This window comes from Schistocerca cancellata, chromosome 2 (assembly GCF_023864275.1).
Source record: "Schistocerca cancellata isolate TAMUIC-IGC-003103 chromosome 2, iqSchCanc2.1, whole genome shotgun sequence".
NCBI classification, from domain to species: Eukaryota; Metazoa; Arthropoda; class Insecta; order Orthoptera; family Acrididae; genus Schistocerca; species Schistocerca cancellata.
Genome location: NC_064627.1, coordinates 357,392,739 through 357,409,428, shown reverse-complemented (window position 1 = coordinate 357,409,428; position 16,690 = coordinate 357,392,739). Strand labels below are relative to the sequence as shown.

The window sequence follows — 16,690 nt, the reverse complement described above, 5'->3', positions numbered from 1 at the left end:
TGAAATAGAGATGCTAAACGCAGCCTTCCGGAATTTCTTCACCAAAGAAGATGAAGTAAATATTCCAGAATTTAAATCAAGAACAGCTGCCAAAATGAGTAACTTAGAAGCACACATCCTTGGAGGTGACGCAACTTAAGTCACTTAATAAAAAAGCAAGTCTTCCACTCCAGACTGTATACCAATGAGATTTCTTTTAGAGTATGCTGATGCAATAGCTCCATATTTAACAATCATATACAACAGTTCGCTTGATGAAAGATCCATATCCCAAAGACTGGAAAGTTGCACAGATCATGCCAATATTCAAGAAGGTAATAGGAGTAGTCCACTAAATTACAGGCCCATATCATTACCATTGATATGCAGCAAATTTCTGGAATATGTATTGTGTTTGAACATTATGAATTACCTCTAAGAGAATGGTGTATTGACACACGGTCAATAAGGATTTAGAAAACAACATTCTTCTGAAACACAACTAGTTATTTACTCACACAAAGTATTGAGTGCTATCAACAAGAGATTTCAAACTGATTCCATATTTCTAGATTTGTTTAATATTTCTGCCACTGTATCACATAAGCAGCTTGTAATCAAATTGCCTGCTGTCTCAGTTGTACAATTGGATTCATGTTTTCCTGTCAGAGACGTCACAGTTCATAGTAACCTACAGAAACTCGTCCAGTAAAACAGAAGTTATTTCTGGCCTTCCCAAAAGATGATATTGGGCCTCAGCTGTTCCTTATCTGTATAAATGATTGAGGAGACAACATGAACAGCTGTCTCAGGTTGTTTTCAGAGGATACTGTTTTTTATCATCTATTAAAGTCATCAGCAGATCAAAGCCAATTGCAAAATGGTATAGAGAAGTTATATGTATGGTGCAGAAATTGGCAATTGACCCTAAATTATGAGAAGTGTGGGGTCAGCCACATGAAGTGCTTAAAAGACTCCGTTAAACTTCGGTTACACAATAAATCAAATCTAAAAGCCGTAAATTTAACTAAATACCTAGAATTACAATTACCAACAACTTAAATTGGAAAGAAATACAGAAAATCTGTCCAGTTATTTATATTGTAAAACATTGCTTGTTTTCATTATTATACTTCATTGCATGGCATCCTTGTAGCAGCCAACTAATTCACTGAGTTACCAAGACATGCTACACCAACAGGCTATTGTTCCTTGCTAGACTTTTGTAGGTGTTCAAGCTGGGAACCCAATAGTGCAGTTTTTGAGGTTGGGCACTTAATGTTGAATGTTAGGGAAAAAAAACCACTTAGTAGATGCAACAGATCTACTAAAAAGACTGCCTACATGCTTGTCCATCGTACTGCTGTATGATGTGGATTCCTTACCGGATAGGATTAACTGTGTACATCGAGAAAGTTCAAAGAAGGGCAGCAGTTTTGTATTATTGAGAAATAGCGGTGGGAGTGTCACAGACATGGTGCAGTATTCTGGATGGAAATCATTAAAACAGATCTTCTCATAAAATTTCAATCACCAATTTTCTCCTCTGAATGCAAAAGTATTTTGCTAACACTGAATTATATAGGGAGCAACAATCATAATAACAAAGTAAGGAAAATCAGAGTTTGCATGGAAGCATGTAGGTATGCTTTTTCTCTGCGTGCTGTTCAAGAGCGGGATAATAGAGAATTAGTATGAAGGTGGTTCAATGAACCCTCTGCCAGATGCTTAAGTGTGATTTGCAGAGTAGCCCTGCAGTTGTAGGTATATGCTGTTTCGTGCATGAAAAAATTGTTATGAATGAAACACAATGCTGTCATAACGTTCTACAATATTTATTTTTTACTATACGAACCAGCTTTCAGCTGTTGCACCAGCATCAGGTACAAAGAGAAGTATGTAGAGCAATGAACTTTTATTGGATCAAAGATTGTAAACAAGTGCATGTACACAGTATCTCCATTTCCAGAGATGAAAGACGTTTGTTAGAACTGAATAAAACAAGAGGGATTATTTCACTGTTTCAAATTTAGACTGAAATAATCCTCCTTGTTTTATTTCTAATTTTATCATTGACATTTTTCATCTCTTGAATTGGACATACTCTGTACATGCACTAGTTTAAAATATTTGATCCAACAAAATATCGGCCAGCCGCTGTGGCTGAGCGGTTCTATGCGCTTCAGTCCGGAACCGCACTGCTGCTATGGTCGCAGGTTCGAATCCTGCCTCGGGCATGGATGTGTGTGATGTCCTTAGATTAGTTAGGTTTAAGTAGTTCTAAGTCTAGGGGACTGACACCCTCAGATGTTAAGTCCCATAGTGCTTAGAGCCATTTGAACAAAATTTCACTGCACCACATACCTATCTTTGTGCCTATTGAGGGTGTAACAGTTAAAAACCAGATCATGTAACAACTAACAAATATTGTAGAACATTACTTTAGTGTTGTGTGTGTCTTGCTCATAATGTATAAAATATGCTATCAATAATTGATGGAAAAGTCAATCTGTGTACTTAAAATTATATTTTGACGAAACTGCATTGAAGCTGTAATTATTATTATACCACTATGGGTTTTATCAGAACATATTATAATAGAGACAAATGGAAATGATTAAGCAGAGCACCAAGGAAAATGATAGCAACCACTAAGATGAAGACTTGAGAAATTTTGCAAAATAAGAGAGAATTTTAAGGATGACAAGATGATGTTATACTGCTTATTAGTGACAGAAGGTAGCGGAAATAAAATACATGAAACAGCATTAACAAAGAAGGGAAACCTGTGTAGGAGGAAATTCTAGTTTTGAAAATATGGGAAGAATTCTTCCAAAATGTACATGAAGGACAAGATGAAGTAAATATACATAATGAAATAAGAGTTGAAAGAAATAACACTACTATAGTAGAAATAGAGATGATCTGCAGATGTAGGATTGATGGTGATCGGAAAAAAGCAGTTGTTATAAATCTTTTTGGGAAGTGTAACAAGGTGCTCAGAGAGAACTACAGAGGAATGACATTACATTGCAATTGTATGAAGATTTATGCAAAGATAATTTTGGAGAAAATCGGGAATGACATACTGCCACAAATAAGAGAACAGCTACAAGGATTTTGTCCTGGAAGATCAACTATAGGTGCTATGTTTACAGCTAGATAGGTAATAGAGAAGAAATGGGAACATGGCCAAGACATTTTAGTTGCATTCATAAAAAAAAGGAACTGTCAAAAGGCATGCAGCTGGTATGGGAAATGTGTATGAGGGATTTTCAGTAAATAAGGCGACACATTTGTTTTCTCAGCAAAGTTTGGTTGAAAAATGCAGAATTCGTTCTCGGACATCATGGCATATTTCCGCTTCAGCTTCTATAGTTTCGTGAAGTTGCAATAGGTGATGGCACTGTTGTTGTTGTTGTTGTTGTTGTTGTGGTGGTGGTGGTGGTGGTGGTGGTGGTGGTGGTGGTGGTGGTCTTCAGTCCTGAGACTGGTTTGATGCAACTCTCCATGCTAATCTATCCTGTGCAAGCTCCTTCATCTCCCAGTACCTACTGCAACCTACATCCTTCTGAATCTTTATGTAGCCTTCAAAATGGTATCTGTAATTGAGGTGCATTTCAAGCAGAGATCTGTCACTGAATTTCTTTTGGCAGAAAACCAGAAGATTGTTGATATTTAAAGGTGCTTGCAGAATGTCTGTGGAGACCTGGCAAAGAAAGAAAGCACAGTGAATCATTGGCTGAGGCATTTGTTGTCATTGAAACAAGAGCATGCAAACCTGTCTGATTTCCCACAGCCAACTGGCCACACAGCTGTGCTACCTTCAGGAAACTGAAGAAATGACTTCAGTGTGTTTGTTGCCACAAAAATACAAATGAACTTCTCCTTCTCCATGACAACGCAAGACTGTGCACAAGTCTGCGCATCGGAGAGGAACTTGTAAAACTTCATTGGACTGTTCTTCCTCATCCATCCTACAGCTCGGATCTCTCAACTTCAGATTTCCACCTGTTTGACCAAAAGGAGGATTCACTCCACAGTAAGCAATATGTGAATGGTGGGGAGGTTATTGATCCATGATATCGGCTCTTACGTTGACCAGTAGAGTGGTACCATGCGTATGTACAAGCCATTCCTGTGAGGTGACCTAAATGGAGATTAATTTGAAGAAAAAAGGGGGGTTTTGTAGCAAAAAGAGTGGTGAATAATGTGGTGTATTGGAATCCTGGCTCAAACCAACATGCTTTCAATAAAAAATTAGTTTCATTACTTATCAAATATGCCTTGTATAACAAATGCCTGGAGTGTGTTGTAATAGATGCTAAAAAATCAGAATGATTTAGAACAGATTGAAGGATTTGGCAATTGGCAAGAACTGTGCTCTCATCAATGCTCTTCACTATAGTTATGGACATCACATGGAAAGTTTGTCAGGGATCAGCAGCAGATGATGTGAAAACCATAGCATATGCAGTCAGTCTGATTATTTCGGAAGACAATTAGCAGAAGTTGGAAGAACGAAATAACTGGTGGAGGGTAATTGAAGAAGCAAGGGTAGAAATAAGCTTAACAAAAAGTGAAGTAGTGAAAATCAGCATGAAAAGTGAAGGGTGAAAGTTGTTTTCAAAAAATTATTAAGTAGATATTTCCCAAATGTCCAGTGGGTAAACTAACCAAGAAAGGAATCCTCAAGAATGAAATTTAGAACATGATAGAAAATTGCTCAAAATTTTGTCATTGTGTATCAGATGTAGTTGAAGTTGAAAAATACCTGCCAAAGCAAAGTTCATGATGTACAAGTCATATTATCTACCAGTCTTGACTTGATGAGAGGGTTTGTCTTGGACAAAGAAAGATCTGAGCAGAATACAAGTGACAGAGATGCGCTGTATATTGGGGATCCTGGGTAAGGTGAGAAGGAGCAGGGTAAGGAATGAAACAATACAACACACATTTCAGATCAGTCCCCTAGAAGAAAATATGGAGAGAAATAGACTGATATGGTTTGGCCACATTAAAAGAATGGGACAAAGAAAAGCTTTAGAATGTACAAAATCCACAAAAAGACCAATTTGAAGATCAGGAACAAGGTGGAGAGAGCACATGGAGGATGATGTGAACTGAAGAGGACTACAATGGGAGGAAATACTGAAAAATAGGCTGTGGGATAAAAGAGAAGATTAGAAGAGGCTGTGTGAATGGTCTGCATAAACAGAATTATTTCAGGAGGAGGAGGAGGAAGAAGAAGAAAGCAAAGTGTTGAGAAGCCTACATTGTCACCATCTGTATTTTTCTGGGTACAGAAATTGTCGCTTTCATTTATTATAAACATTGATCTTTCAGTGTTGTGAATTTCACCTCCATATTGAGTTCAGTCCTTTTACATTGTTCTTAAAACATTGCATCTTCATGGTACTTAATACAGTATGTTGTAGATGTGGTAAATAGTGTCATAATTTGTGCATTTGTTATAACAGCATTGAGTAAATTGGCTTTTGCATAACAACTACCGTTGAAGACTAAATCTGTTGTATAAATTTTTTACAATTGACTGTCAATAAAATTCCATGTTTCAATGTGTACCCACCAATATGAAAAAATTTGCTGAGGAGGAAAACCTGAGCAATCCTGACTTAAATTTCTTACAGACAGATTTGAAGTGAGGATCAAGAAATAGAAATTTAAAAGCTCTTTTCATTCGTCACTTTTGCTTTGCTTCTTTACCATATTTGTAGTAAAGATGTGCACATATTCTTAATTGAATGTCTACAGTCATGAAGTTTCTCACCAGTTTTAAATTTTCTCTGTAACACATAACATTGTGTGCAGTTTTTGTTAATGTTTTGTGCAATAAATAGTTTCCTGATGACTATAGGCTGTAGCAGAGCTAGTTCCTTCCGAGTCTGTTTTAAAGGCGTATTGTGTAGAGGATAGTGTGTAGTAAATGTTGCTTTCATGAGGCGTCCAAAACTTGTAACGCATTTTGAAGATCTACCCTCCCCCCTCTCCCATGGAAAATGGGGCATTGTGATAAGTAGTGTACTTGATATTAATAAATGGTAATTTAATCGTTGAAACACAAACTGTGACGTAAAAAAAAAGTAATCCTATTAGTCTTTGCACACCTTTATAAAACTACTTTCTACATGTTTGGCATACCCGTTTACAGCACTGAATGGTGTAAAAAATTGACTCTGATAACTAAGTATGAGAGGAGTAAGGTGCAATTATGATCTCATTGGTAGTCTTAATTTGCGTAGTCTTTGGTTGTTTGAAATCCAGCAATGATTATTTCTGCTTAGTTCCATCCTATCCTCATTGCAACTGAGCCAGTTCCCCTACTACAAGGACATTTATAACATAATGACATGAACTTATTTTTATAAGACCATCAGGCTTAAATTATTCTTGTTTCAAAGTAGAGTTCATTTATTTTGTGACTCCTAAATTACGTGACTAATTTTCTACACTTTTAAAATAAACTTCTGTCTTGCATCTGGTACTGGTGTTTTGGGAGTATGCTACTACTGTTTATTCTTTATTGTTTATTTTGAAACCCTCACACAGTCTTTAATGTAGAAATAGATGTAAGCTGTTGCAATTGATTCCAGTTTTGAATGAAAATATGTAATGTGAGCTATTAGAAATATACTTAAGAGATATACAGTAAATGGAAAGATGAGAAATGTGGTGGCATTGTACTATCATTCTCTGTGTATGTTATAGGGAAAACAGTTTAGTTCATTGTTTTGAATTGTCTGTGTTAACTTCACTACTGATTCTGCTATTTTGTGAATGAAGAACTTGTTAAAAAGAGAAATAGGCTGTTTCTATGTGAGAGTATTTGATGTTTTGTGTGTTCCACCAATAAAACTTTAAAATAAACTGAAATGTTAACTGTTGGTGTTTCTTGTTTTACTTTGGGTATGTTTCTGTAAACTGTGTAGAATAATAATGACTTAAACTATTCCATGAATAGGACAAAACAGAATCACATGTTTAATTTCTTGCTGTATTGGAAAGTTCTTAGTGAAATATTCTTGGGCTGTCTTTCTCTTGTAATGGCATGTTTGAGTTGAGTGCCCCACAGTGCAGTTTCGGGCACTTGCTTTGACATGAATAATTCACAGTCAGCTGATTTCTTACAAAGAACTGCATCCACTGAACTGATAAGGCATCTGTTTATTAGGACTGTAAATTACTTGCTGTGCTGCCCAAGTAAATTCTTTTCACTGTCAGGTGTAAAATTTTTAAGCTTGGATTGCAAACCACATCATCAAAAGTATTTAGTATTGTCCGCCCCCAGTAGCTGAATGGTCAGCTTGACAGAATGTCAATCATAAGGGCCCGGGTTCGATTCCCGGCTGGGATGCAGATTTTCTCTGCTCAGGGACTGGGTGTTGTGTTGTCCTAATCATCATTTCATCCCCATTGATGCGCAAGTCGCTGAAGTGGCATCAAATTGAAAGACTTGCACCAGGCGAACTGTCTACCCAACGGGAGGCCCTAGTCATACGACATCTCAAACTGAATGTTTCTTTAATCTGTTGTCATGAAATATGTGACTTATTTCTTAACAAAAGTTCTGCTCATCTGCTCCGTTTTAGTTGCTTTTGTTGTGTAAAAAGTGACAGCTATTCTTTCTAGTAGTTAATCGTTCACTTACTATTGCATTAAAACTAGATGGCATATAAATTTTGATTGTATTTTAGTTTAAAGGATATGACCAGAAAATCTAGATATTTTATACAAACTTGAGAAATTCAATTCCTCTTTTGTGCAGTTTGTCATACATTTTGGTTATTAAAAGTGCAATGACATTCTGCTTCAGTGATATATCAAAGTATTGACTATGTTGCCATTGTTATAACATTTTTCTCCAATTGTATCAATAACGCTGCATGAAAGACCGCAGTGATTTTTTTAAAAAATTGCATTATAATTCTTTTTGACAAAATAGGTATTTTTAATGAATGAGTTAGGATAAATGTCTATTTTTGACTTCTGTATAGGGAGATGACACTAAATGAGTAGTATTAGATGTAAGTAAGGTGCTTCATAGTTTGTACTCCAATGTGTGGTGACGTTGTTTCTTGTCACTTGCTACATACGAATTTAAGTAAATACTCTATATGATATTTGTGTTGTGGACAGTCTTGAAAATAAAAATTTGAGGCTCAAGTAATTTAATATAAATTATAACTAGACCAGATGAACCCACAGGGGGTGAGTGCATTGTTGCAGTTGTCAAGAAGTTAACAAGCACAGAGAACATTGACTCTTCGATAAGTGGGTAAGTGTTCATATTGGATCAGTCATGTTAACAGAAATCATTGCAGTTTTTAATTTATTGGAATTACTGTTTAGGTAATAGGAAGATCTGCTTTTACAAATTGTGGTTATCTATACAACGGTAATAAATTCTAGCAACACCAATTTAGAGAGAAGCTTATTAAGCTTGAGTCAACTGGTAACCTGCTTGTTTTACCAAATTTAACAAGACACCTTCTAACACTGCAAAGGAATTTTTATCTTGTAATTGCTGACACTTTCACTTTATACCTCAGGTAAAGTGATTCTCTCCAATGAGCATTTGTTGTTGGCCTGCTGATGTTTAAAAATCACATTGTGGTAAAGGAATGGAAATTTTGAAATTGTGCAGTAAGCATAGCAAAATTGGCAAGCCTCTGTATTCTGCTTGTAGATATTCCTAGATCACAGTGCTGTGTTCTCATTAGAAATCCAAATATGGGTTCTGATTAGTAAAGAATTATGTTTTTATTGTTACAGCAAATCCAGAAGATGCACCAGTCAGTGTCATTCGTGTTGGGACTTCATCTCAAGGTGATGAAAACAGTCAGGACTCAAATGGTACCTGTGATAGCCAAGGAGATGGCAATCCCCATGTCAGCCTTACTGTCGAGGGATTCTATTCTCCGGCAGAGCCTCCACCTGAGCATCCTGCTGAACCTCAGCCTCCCAATGCTGATCGTAAGTTGTTTGTTTTAATTCTAGTTAAGGTAGGTCATTTTATTAGCAGTGTTGATGTACACTACAAAATTACAACCAACCGATGTGTTCTTTGCAAAGCCTACCTTGATTATACAGTACTCTTGAACGAACTGTGACAAGTACAAACAGCAGGGGACTAGTGTACTAAGAAATGCATTGATATTAAGAAATAGTGCATTGATAATGGCTAGTCACTAGGTGAATTGTATATTTGCCTAATAAAACCTGAAAGAAAAGGATGACTGATTGCTGTACTCTTATCATTTGAAAGCCATATCACAACCATTGAGTGCTCCCTCATTTCTAATGAAAGGTAACATGGTGAAAATTACACAAATTTGACCTTGTTGCTGGTATTTCACTGTTCTGATACACTGAAGTTGGAACTTGTTCCATTTGCTGCCAAAATCTGGCGAATAGCTATTCCTGGGTGTCTGGGCAAACGATCTGGCATGAATCAGATGCGCTACTTCAGTCTGTATTTTTTGTTCTTGTCAGATTTTTGAACAGTCCAGCAGGATCACTTGATTTTACTGTACGATGATGCAGTGATCCTTACCTTGTGAGCATCAGCATTATCCTTTAGCTGGAGAGGATATAATATTCCAAATTGTTGCCTCAGTATGGGAAGTGTGGTGCTGCCAAAATATTTTATTAAACATTTGTGTTCACTTTTATCATTAATATCGGGACTAGCAGTGTGCATTCAGACCTGGGACAAAGTTCCAGACCATCACACCACAACCATCAAGTTTTGACTATTGCAAGAAAAATATGGCTTCTCTGGTATTTATCAGGTCCACATATTCTAATCCAAGTGCTACATCATGTATTGTGGCTTGTAACTCAATAAAATCTCCTCCCCCTGCTTCACCAATTAATGATGACATTGTTTGTATGACCATGAAGTAGAATTGTAATTCCTATTGATGAAATGTCATCACTGTTAAACACTGCAGTGAGTCTTTTGTCAGTAATTGATGAGAGCATCTATTAGTTTCTATAGTACCAAGCAGTGGAAAATCCAGGATGGAATAATGACAGTATTGTGGAAAGAATAGATTGTTACGATGTTGAGTTGCAACCAGGCACAACAAAAAGACAGCTACACAGTTGGCCAAAATGCCTTATTCTAAAGTAGCGCGCGCGCACACACACACACACACACACACACACACACACACACACACACACACACACACGATCACTGTCTCTGGCAGCAAGAAACAGTTGTCAAGATGTGTGTGAATTGGGCTGCTATGAATTTGTGTGTTTTTTCTACTTTACAAGAAGACATTTTGGCCAAAAGTTCAAATGTATAGCTGTCTTTTTGTTGTGCCTGGCAACAATTCAATGTCATCTCTACATGGTGAGTAGCAATTGCTGTAGTATGCTTCCTATTGAGTACTTTGTTATACCTGCTAGAGCCGTGATTAGATATTGTGCTTTACTGGCATTTCCACTTCACAGTATTGTTACCAATTCATCCTGGGCATCTGTCACTACTTTCAAAGCTCCGTAATGAAATTCCCTTATGTGCAACATAATGCCTTACTCAAACTTCAATTCTCTTTGTTGATGTATTGTGGCAGAAATTACTTTCTCGGTGTAGACACATTATGGCTGCAGTTATGTATCTGTTGATACCTAGCTTGACAATGCATGGGCAACTTTGGTGACCCATGGGTCTGATTCACATACTTACGTAAGCTCTTGGCCACCTCACCATTTGATGCAGCAGCAACTGCACTCTCAATGCATGAAGTCAAAAACTCGAGTGTCAGTGACATTAATGTTTGAGATAAAACTCACCACTATGAATGGCACTCCATTCCTGACATGCTGTGCCAACAAATTTTGCCTCCCAGCACGTTTTGGAGAGTGCATTGATTTTATATCCACCGCACCCCTCCTGCGCCCCCCCCCCCCTCCCCACCCCAGATGTTTACATTTTTTCTGTATCATGAACATTGTGTATGTATGACGTTTTACAATAGCTGTCTTTGCACTTTTATGAAGAAAATAAGTTATTAGCTTTTGGTTCCCAATTTCTGTATTAATGTTCGTTCATTTATGTTTTTGAATGTCTCAATGATGAAGAACCTCTGAAATTTGAGGTAGATTGTTCCTTTTTGATTATTTGTGTTTTTCATAATTTGTGCAATTGTTATAGCATCAAATAGTCCTCTATTACAGTGTTCTTCAACTTTTTATTACTCAGGGTACATGCAGATAGGCCTAGACTCATCACAGCACATGGAAAATGTTTGTCTCCACAAAATATATGAATCTAATATATTTACAAACAGTTACATTGTCATGTAATTTGCTGCTGCTGCTGCTGCTATAACCCTGTGCGTAACACTTGGCACTGCGCCATTCCACCAGATCGGCAGCGTGCTACATTTAGAATGTTCTGCCAGTGGCATCTGCATGGGTTTGCCATCAGAGGGCACCTGCCGTGGGCCCCATGACTTGGGTACACGACACAGGATCCTGCCATGATGTCTGCTGGAATTCTCCTCTTTATAAGCACTGTGCAGCTTGCACTTGCTCTCATGTTGTGTTCTTTCTTACTGTTGGCAGTTCCTTGTATCATTACCTGGATTGTTTCTGTCTTTGCGCGTAGGTTCTCAACTGTTGTTTGCTTGTACATGGAATAAGAATAAACTTCAGTTCATTGTGGCTGTACCGTTGTTTGTGTCTTCATATTATGACACAATTGGTGATGAGTTTGGTGTTTACTTCCTCGTCTTCAGTTTATTGGTTGTTCCTTCAGTTTTTCTGGCCATGGAGGCAGTGCTCAAATCTCTCCTTGAGCAGCAGCAGGCTCATAGTGTTGCTATCTTGAACTTGTTGGCCACATTAACTGCACATGCTTCCATGCTGTCGGTGTACCCACCACTCTTGCCCCCTTACGATGATACAACCGAAGATTTGAGAGGCTTACGAAAAGCACCTTCGGCAACACTACCTCGCCTTTGGCGTCAGTGATGCAAATGTGTGTATGGATTCGTTCCTTTCTCAGATTTCTCCTACCAATTACTGTGCCAGTTAGCCCCACTCCAGGAACCTGCATCACACTCATTCGACGAAGTGTGTAGGTTGCACCATTGCCGCAAAAGTAGAATTCTATTCTCATTGTAAACAGCTCCACGAGTCCTGTCGGGCCTGGGCAGCTGAACTCCACAGCCTCAGTCGCAAATTACAGTTACCGATGCTCATCATGATTCCTATGCTCTGTGGCGACATCATTCCGTTGGCTCCTGATGTAGAAGTGCGTCAACAAGCACTACAATCTGAGACTCTATCTTTGGCTGACACATTAAATATTGCTCGATCTTTCAAGGTATCTCATGGTGCGGGTGATCAAATTGACACTTGGTGTGTCTTCACCTTGGTGGTTTGTGGTCATGGTTGTCGGGTGTCAGTCAGGGCGGCTTGGCACCATACAACCGCGTCCTCGGCACCGTGCTGGACAGAGATGCTCCAAACAACAACAACAGTGGCGGCAGCAGCAGCAGCAGCAGCAGCAGCAGCAACAACAACAAGTCTTCCCAACCACCTCAACAACAGCAGCAATCCCATCTTGCCTGTACTGTTCTCATGCAACGTGATGGCTGTGTGCCGTAAGTGCTGGGCAACCTGCAACATTTGTAGGGAAAAAAGGACATACAGCATCTGTGAGTCTTTCTCAGTGCCCTCTTGTAGTCGTACACATTTATGTTACCTGTGTGTCTCCAGTGCTTATGAATCATAAGACTGTTTATTGAAGTGAAAATGAGGAACAAAGTGCTCAGACTGGAGGTGGACTTGGGATCTCCGGCATCGTCTCTGGTTGCTTGATGTTTGGTGAGTTACAACAACAGCATATTGCAATTTTGTGGCAGTTTATGGCTCCCACTATGTATAAAGTTGTGGTTCGTCCCTTGAATTTTTGGTAGTGAATGATGCAGATACAGCAAATTTGTTCCATTTTGATGTTTTCAATGCTTTTGGTTTTTATATTTCGGGTACGGTGCACCGCTTTTCCGACCACGTCCCTTACCAGCAATTAGATTCTCTGTGTTCTGAGTTCTCACCTCTTCTCTCGGATGGGTTGGGGTGTGTCACTGATGCTAACTTTATGACCCACATTACTCTGAAACCTACAATGCAGCTTTGTTTCTTTCTGTGTACACCCAATTACAATGGCTTTGCGCAATGAAGTGAAAACAGAATTGTACAGGCTGACGTCATCGGGGATCATACAGCCTATTGCATTGACTGAGTGGTCTATCCCCCTCATGATTGGGGACGCCACTTGTTCAGCTTCGCCTCTGCAGTGACTTTAAAGTTTCAGTTAATCTTTTATTGACACTTATCCTTTTTCTCGTCCAGATGATTTATGGGTTAATCTTACTGGGGGCCAGTATTTCACCAACAGTGATTTATCTCAAGCCTATTAGAGGTTCCATTTCATGGGGACTCTATATGGCTCCTTGTAATGAATATGTCCTTCAGCTTAGAGCACGTTCGGTGTGGCTAACACCCAGCAATTTTTCATCGTTCTTTGGAACAATTGATGATGTCTGTTCCAGGATGCATTGACTACCTTGATGACATCATAGTGATGGCTGCATCCGTGGATGAGCATTTTCGTAACTTACACATGTTATTCACAGTCTTATACAAACTGTAGGGTTGGAATGCAGCTTGACCAAGTCATACTTTCATCAGCCATCCATTGTGTATTTGGTGGACGAGGTTTCTCGGGATGGTGTTACGCCTTATGTCACCATGTCGCCGCCGTTACAGCTGTGCCTCATCATACAAATGTAACATAACCCCAAGCCTTTCCAGGTAAAATTGCTTACTATCACAAATTTATTCCGGGTGTAGCTGCATTGGTCCATCCACTCCATGAGTTGCTCCAAGTGTGTGTTCCTTTCAGTGGAGACATGCCTGTGAGCATACATTCATGCTCTTGAAATCAAAATTACCATCTGCTCCTTTGTTTGGCTGTTTCCATTGTAGCCCCTGCCTAGTTTTGGCTACGGACTGATGACCCTTCACAGACATTGATATGAGGATGGTTCCAAATGTCGAATAACATATGCGTCAGAAACACTAAACAGCAGCGCTACTCTGAAGTTGGAAAGGAAGCGCTTCCTATTGTTTATGCTCTCAAAAAGTTTGTGTTTGTGTACGGGTTTGATTTCCTCATCATCATTGACCACAAGCCCTTGGCTTCACTGTGTGACAAAGCAGCACATTGTCTCCCACTTTGGGCCTTGATTCTGTGTCACTAAAGCTCTGAAATACATATTCAACCTTCTGCTCAACATTCTAATGCCACTGTGCTGTCCCTTGCTTCTGATGGGGCTGGATCCTACTTTTGATCAGTATGAAGTCCTTTGTTTTCACTAAGATGTTGAGGCACAACATATAGCCACTGTCACTGCCTATCCAGTTTTACCTAAAGTTCTTTTCTTCATTCAGTGTGATTGGCCGGACAGGCCTCTGGGCAGTGCTTCTGATCCTTTGCGTAACTATTTTGCCCTCCATCATCGCCTTTTGGTATTTGATGGTGCTGTTCTCTTAGCTACGGATGGGCTGTTGCTTAGGTTTGTGGTCCCTGTTGTTGGATGGTGGGGTATGCTTTAGCTCCAACATCCCACACATTGAGAGGGGGTCTCGTGTGCTAAATTATTTCCCCATTGGCAAGTGTTTTGGTCCGCCATCGATGGTGGCATTGTAGATCTTATCACGGTCTGCTTTTAATTTCCTACCCAACAGATAACATTGAAGGTGACCACTGTCTGGGGCAGTTCCGCAGCATCTTTGGGAACATGTCCATGTTGATGTCGCAGTAGTCTTCCTGCATTCTTACTGGTTGTCAGTTGTTGATGGCTTCTTTAGGTTTCCATATTGTCTGCTGTCCTTAGACATCTGCTGCGGGTACGATTCAGGGCCTCTCCAAAAGTTTTTCTATTGAAGGATTACCTTATATGCTTGTGATGGATAAAGCTCAACATTTTGTTTCTCAGACCTTTCACAATTTCTACGCCCATCAAGGCATTCATCACATGACCACTCCTCCATTTCATTCTCTCTAATGGCAAACAGAACATCTCATCCACACATTCATCATTCAAACGAAGAATTATATCATAAACTCCCCCATGGACGATGCATTGACACACTTCTTTAGTTCCTACAGGTTTACAGTAGTGGGGGATCAGAGTCTGACCGAAATAATCCACAGTCGCCTGCCATGCATCCTCCTGCATCTGCTTGAGCCTCCACAACTGCTCCTGTCAGCGCAGCCCTCATCGCGGTTTTGTTTCTGTCTCCATGGTCTGGGCTTGGGGCTTTGGCTGCTAATTGAAGTAGAGTCTGCCTACTGTCCACAACTGCGAGGCTACTGCTTCTGTATGGTGCGCATCAATGGTGGATTGGTGACATGCCGCTGCTACTCGCTGCGCCTCTTGTTGTGGGCGTACCGTCGCTTCCCTTCTCAGCATCTGTCCCAGCCTCGTGGAACATCACTGTTACGAGGGTAGTTTTGCCCTCCTTGTGGATGTCGCTCTCTTTGGGGTCTAGGCCCACAGCTCCTGCTGCTGGGTCATTACACGATACTTCACTGTCCGCCACTGGCTGGACCAGTGCCTTTGTGTCCTTACACACTGGGATCCCTGGTGCCCTGACTTGAGTGGCTGGCACCATCACCATTGTCACAGTTCCACCATGTTGAGGAACTGAATGTCTAGATGTAATCAGTGCCTACGACACTGGTCCTCTCTATGGGACTTCTCAGTGGAGCAGTTGCTGTGTGCGTCCTTGGTCCTGCAAGTTCCTCCTCTAATCATTGGTTCCGTCCTAGTACCTCCTTCCACCACCACCCTCATTGCTTTTAGTGTCTGCCGCAGAGGCCATGGATGTATCAACAGTCAACCTGATCCACACATAGGTGGAGTGTCCTTTTACCAAGATGGGGGGGAGGTACAATAATAGTTGGATAAGTGCCGCGGCTCCAGGTCACATGTGCCCTACACTTCGAATGTTCCACCAACATCTCTGCAGGCTGCCTGCAGTGGGCCAAATGACTTGTGCGCCCGCTATGTTGTGTTTTTTCTTATTGTCAGCAACTGTTCACATCAGTACCTGATTTGTTTCTGTTGTGATGTCTGTATTCCCAACTCTTACTTGTTTGTGTGTGGCTGAAGGATAAACTGAGATTCATTGCGGTCATACTGTTGTTAATGTCTTACACAATTATTATTATTACTATTATTATTATTATTGTAAAATAGGTATAGACTTGTGAATTTATTAACTACTTACTAACTTAAATTAACTGTTGAAAATAGAGATTTCTAATAAGAGTTGTAAAGTAAATAATTACTCGTACCTTCAGTGTGATACTTGAGTCTGCTTAAAGACATGCAGATGGCTCATTTGTGATGGTGATTTGTCATGGAATCATTGACCAATCAAGCCTCACCGCTTCCGTGATTGATATTGATGTTTTAATTTCAGTCAACATTGAGAATCACAGTTCACACAAATATGTAGTTGAAAACGGCAATAAAACATTAACTTCCATCTCTGAGATTCACTACTAATTGACAACCAAAATGTATCCAAAAGCATTTTGAAAAATTTTGATTTCAGTGTCTGTGCACTTTCATGCTTTCCAATTCCTTTGGTGAAC

General features: G+C 39.6%; 1 protein-coding gene across 1 annotated transcript in view; it reads left to right on the top strand.

Annotated features, from left to right (window-relative positions):
- LOC126161744 (uncharacterized) overlaps positions 1–16,690 on the top strand; it is a 213,099-nt gene that overhangs the window by 33,415 nt on the left and 162,994 nt on the right. The window contains exon 3 of the mRNA XM_049917784.1: positions 8,773–8,973. Within this exon, the coding sequence (XP_049773741.1) occupies positions 8,773–8,973 (201 nt within the window). The remainder of the gene's footprint in view (positions 1–8,772; positions 8,974–16,690) is intronic.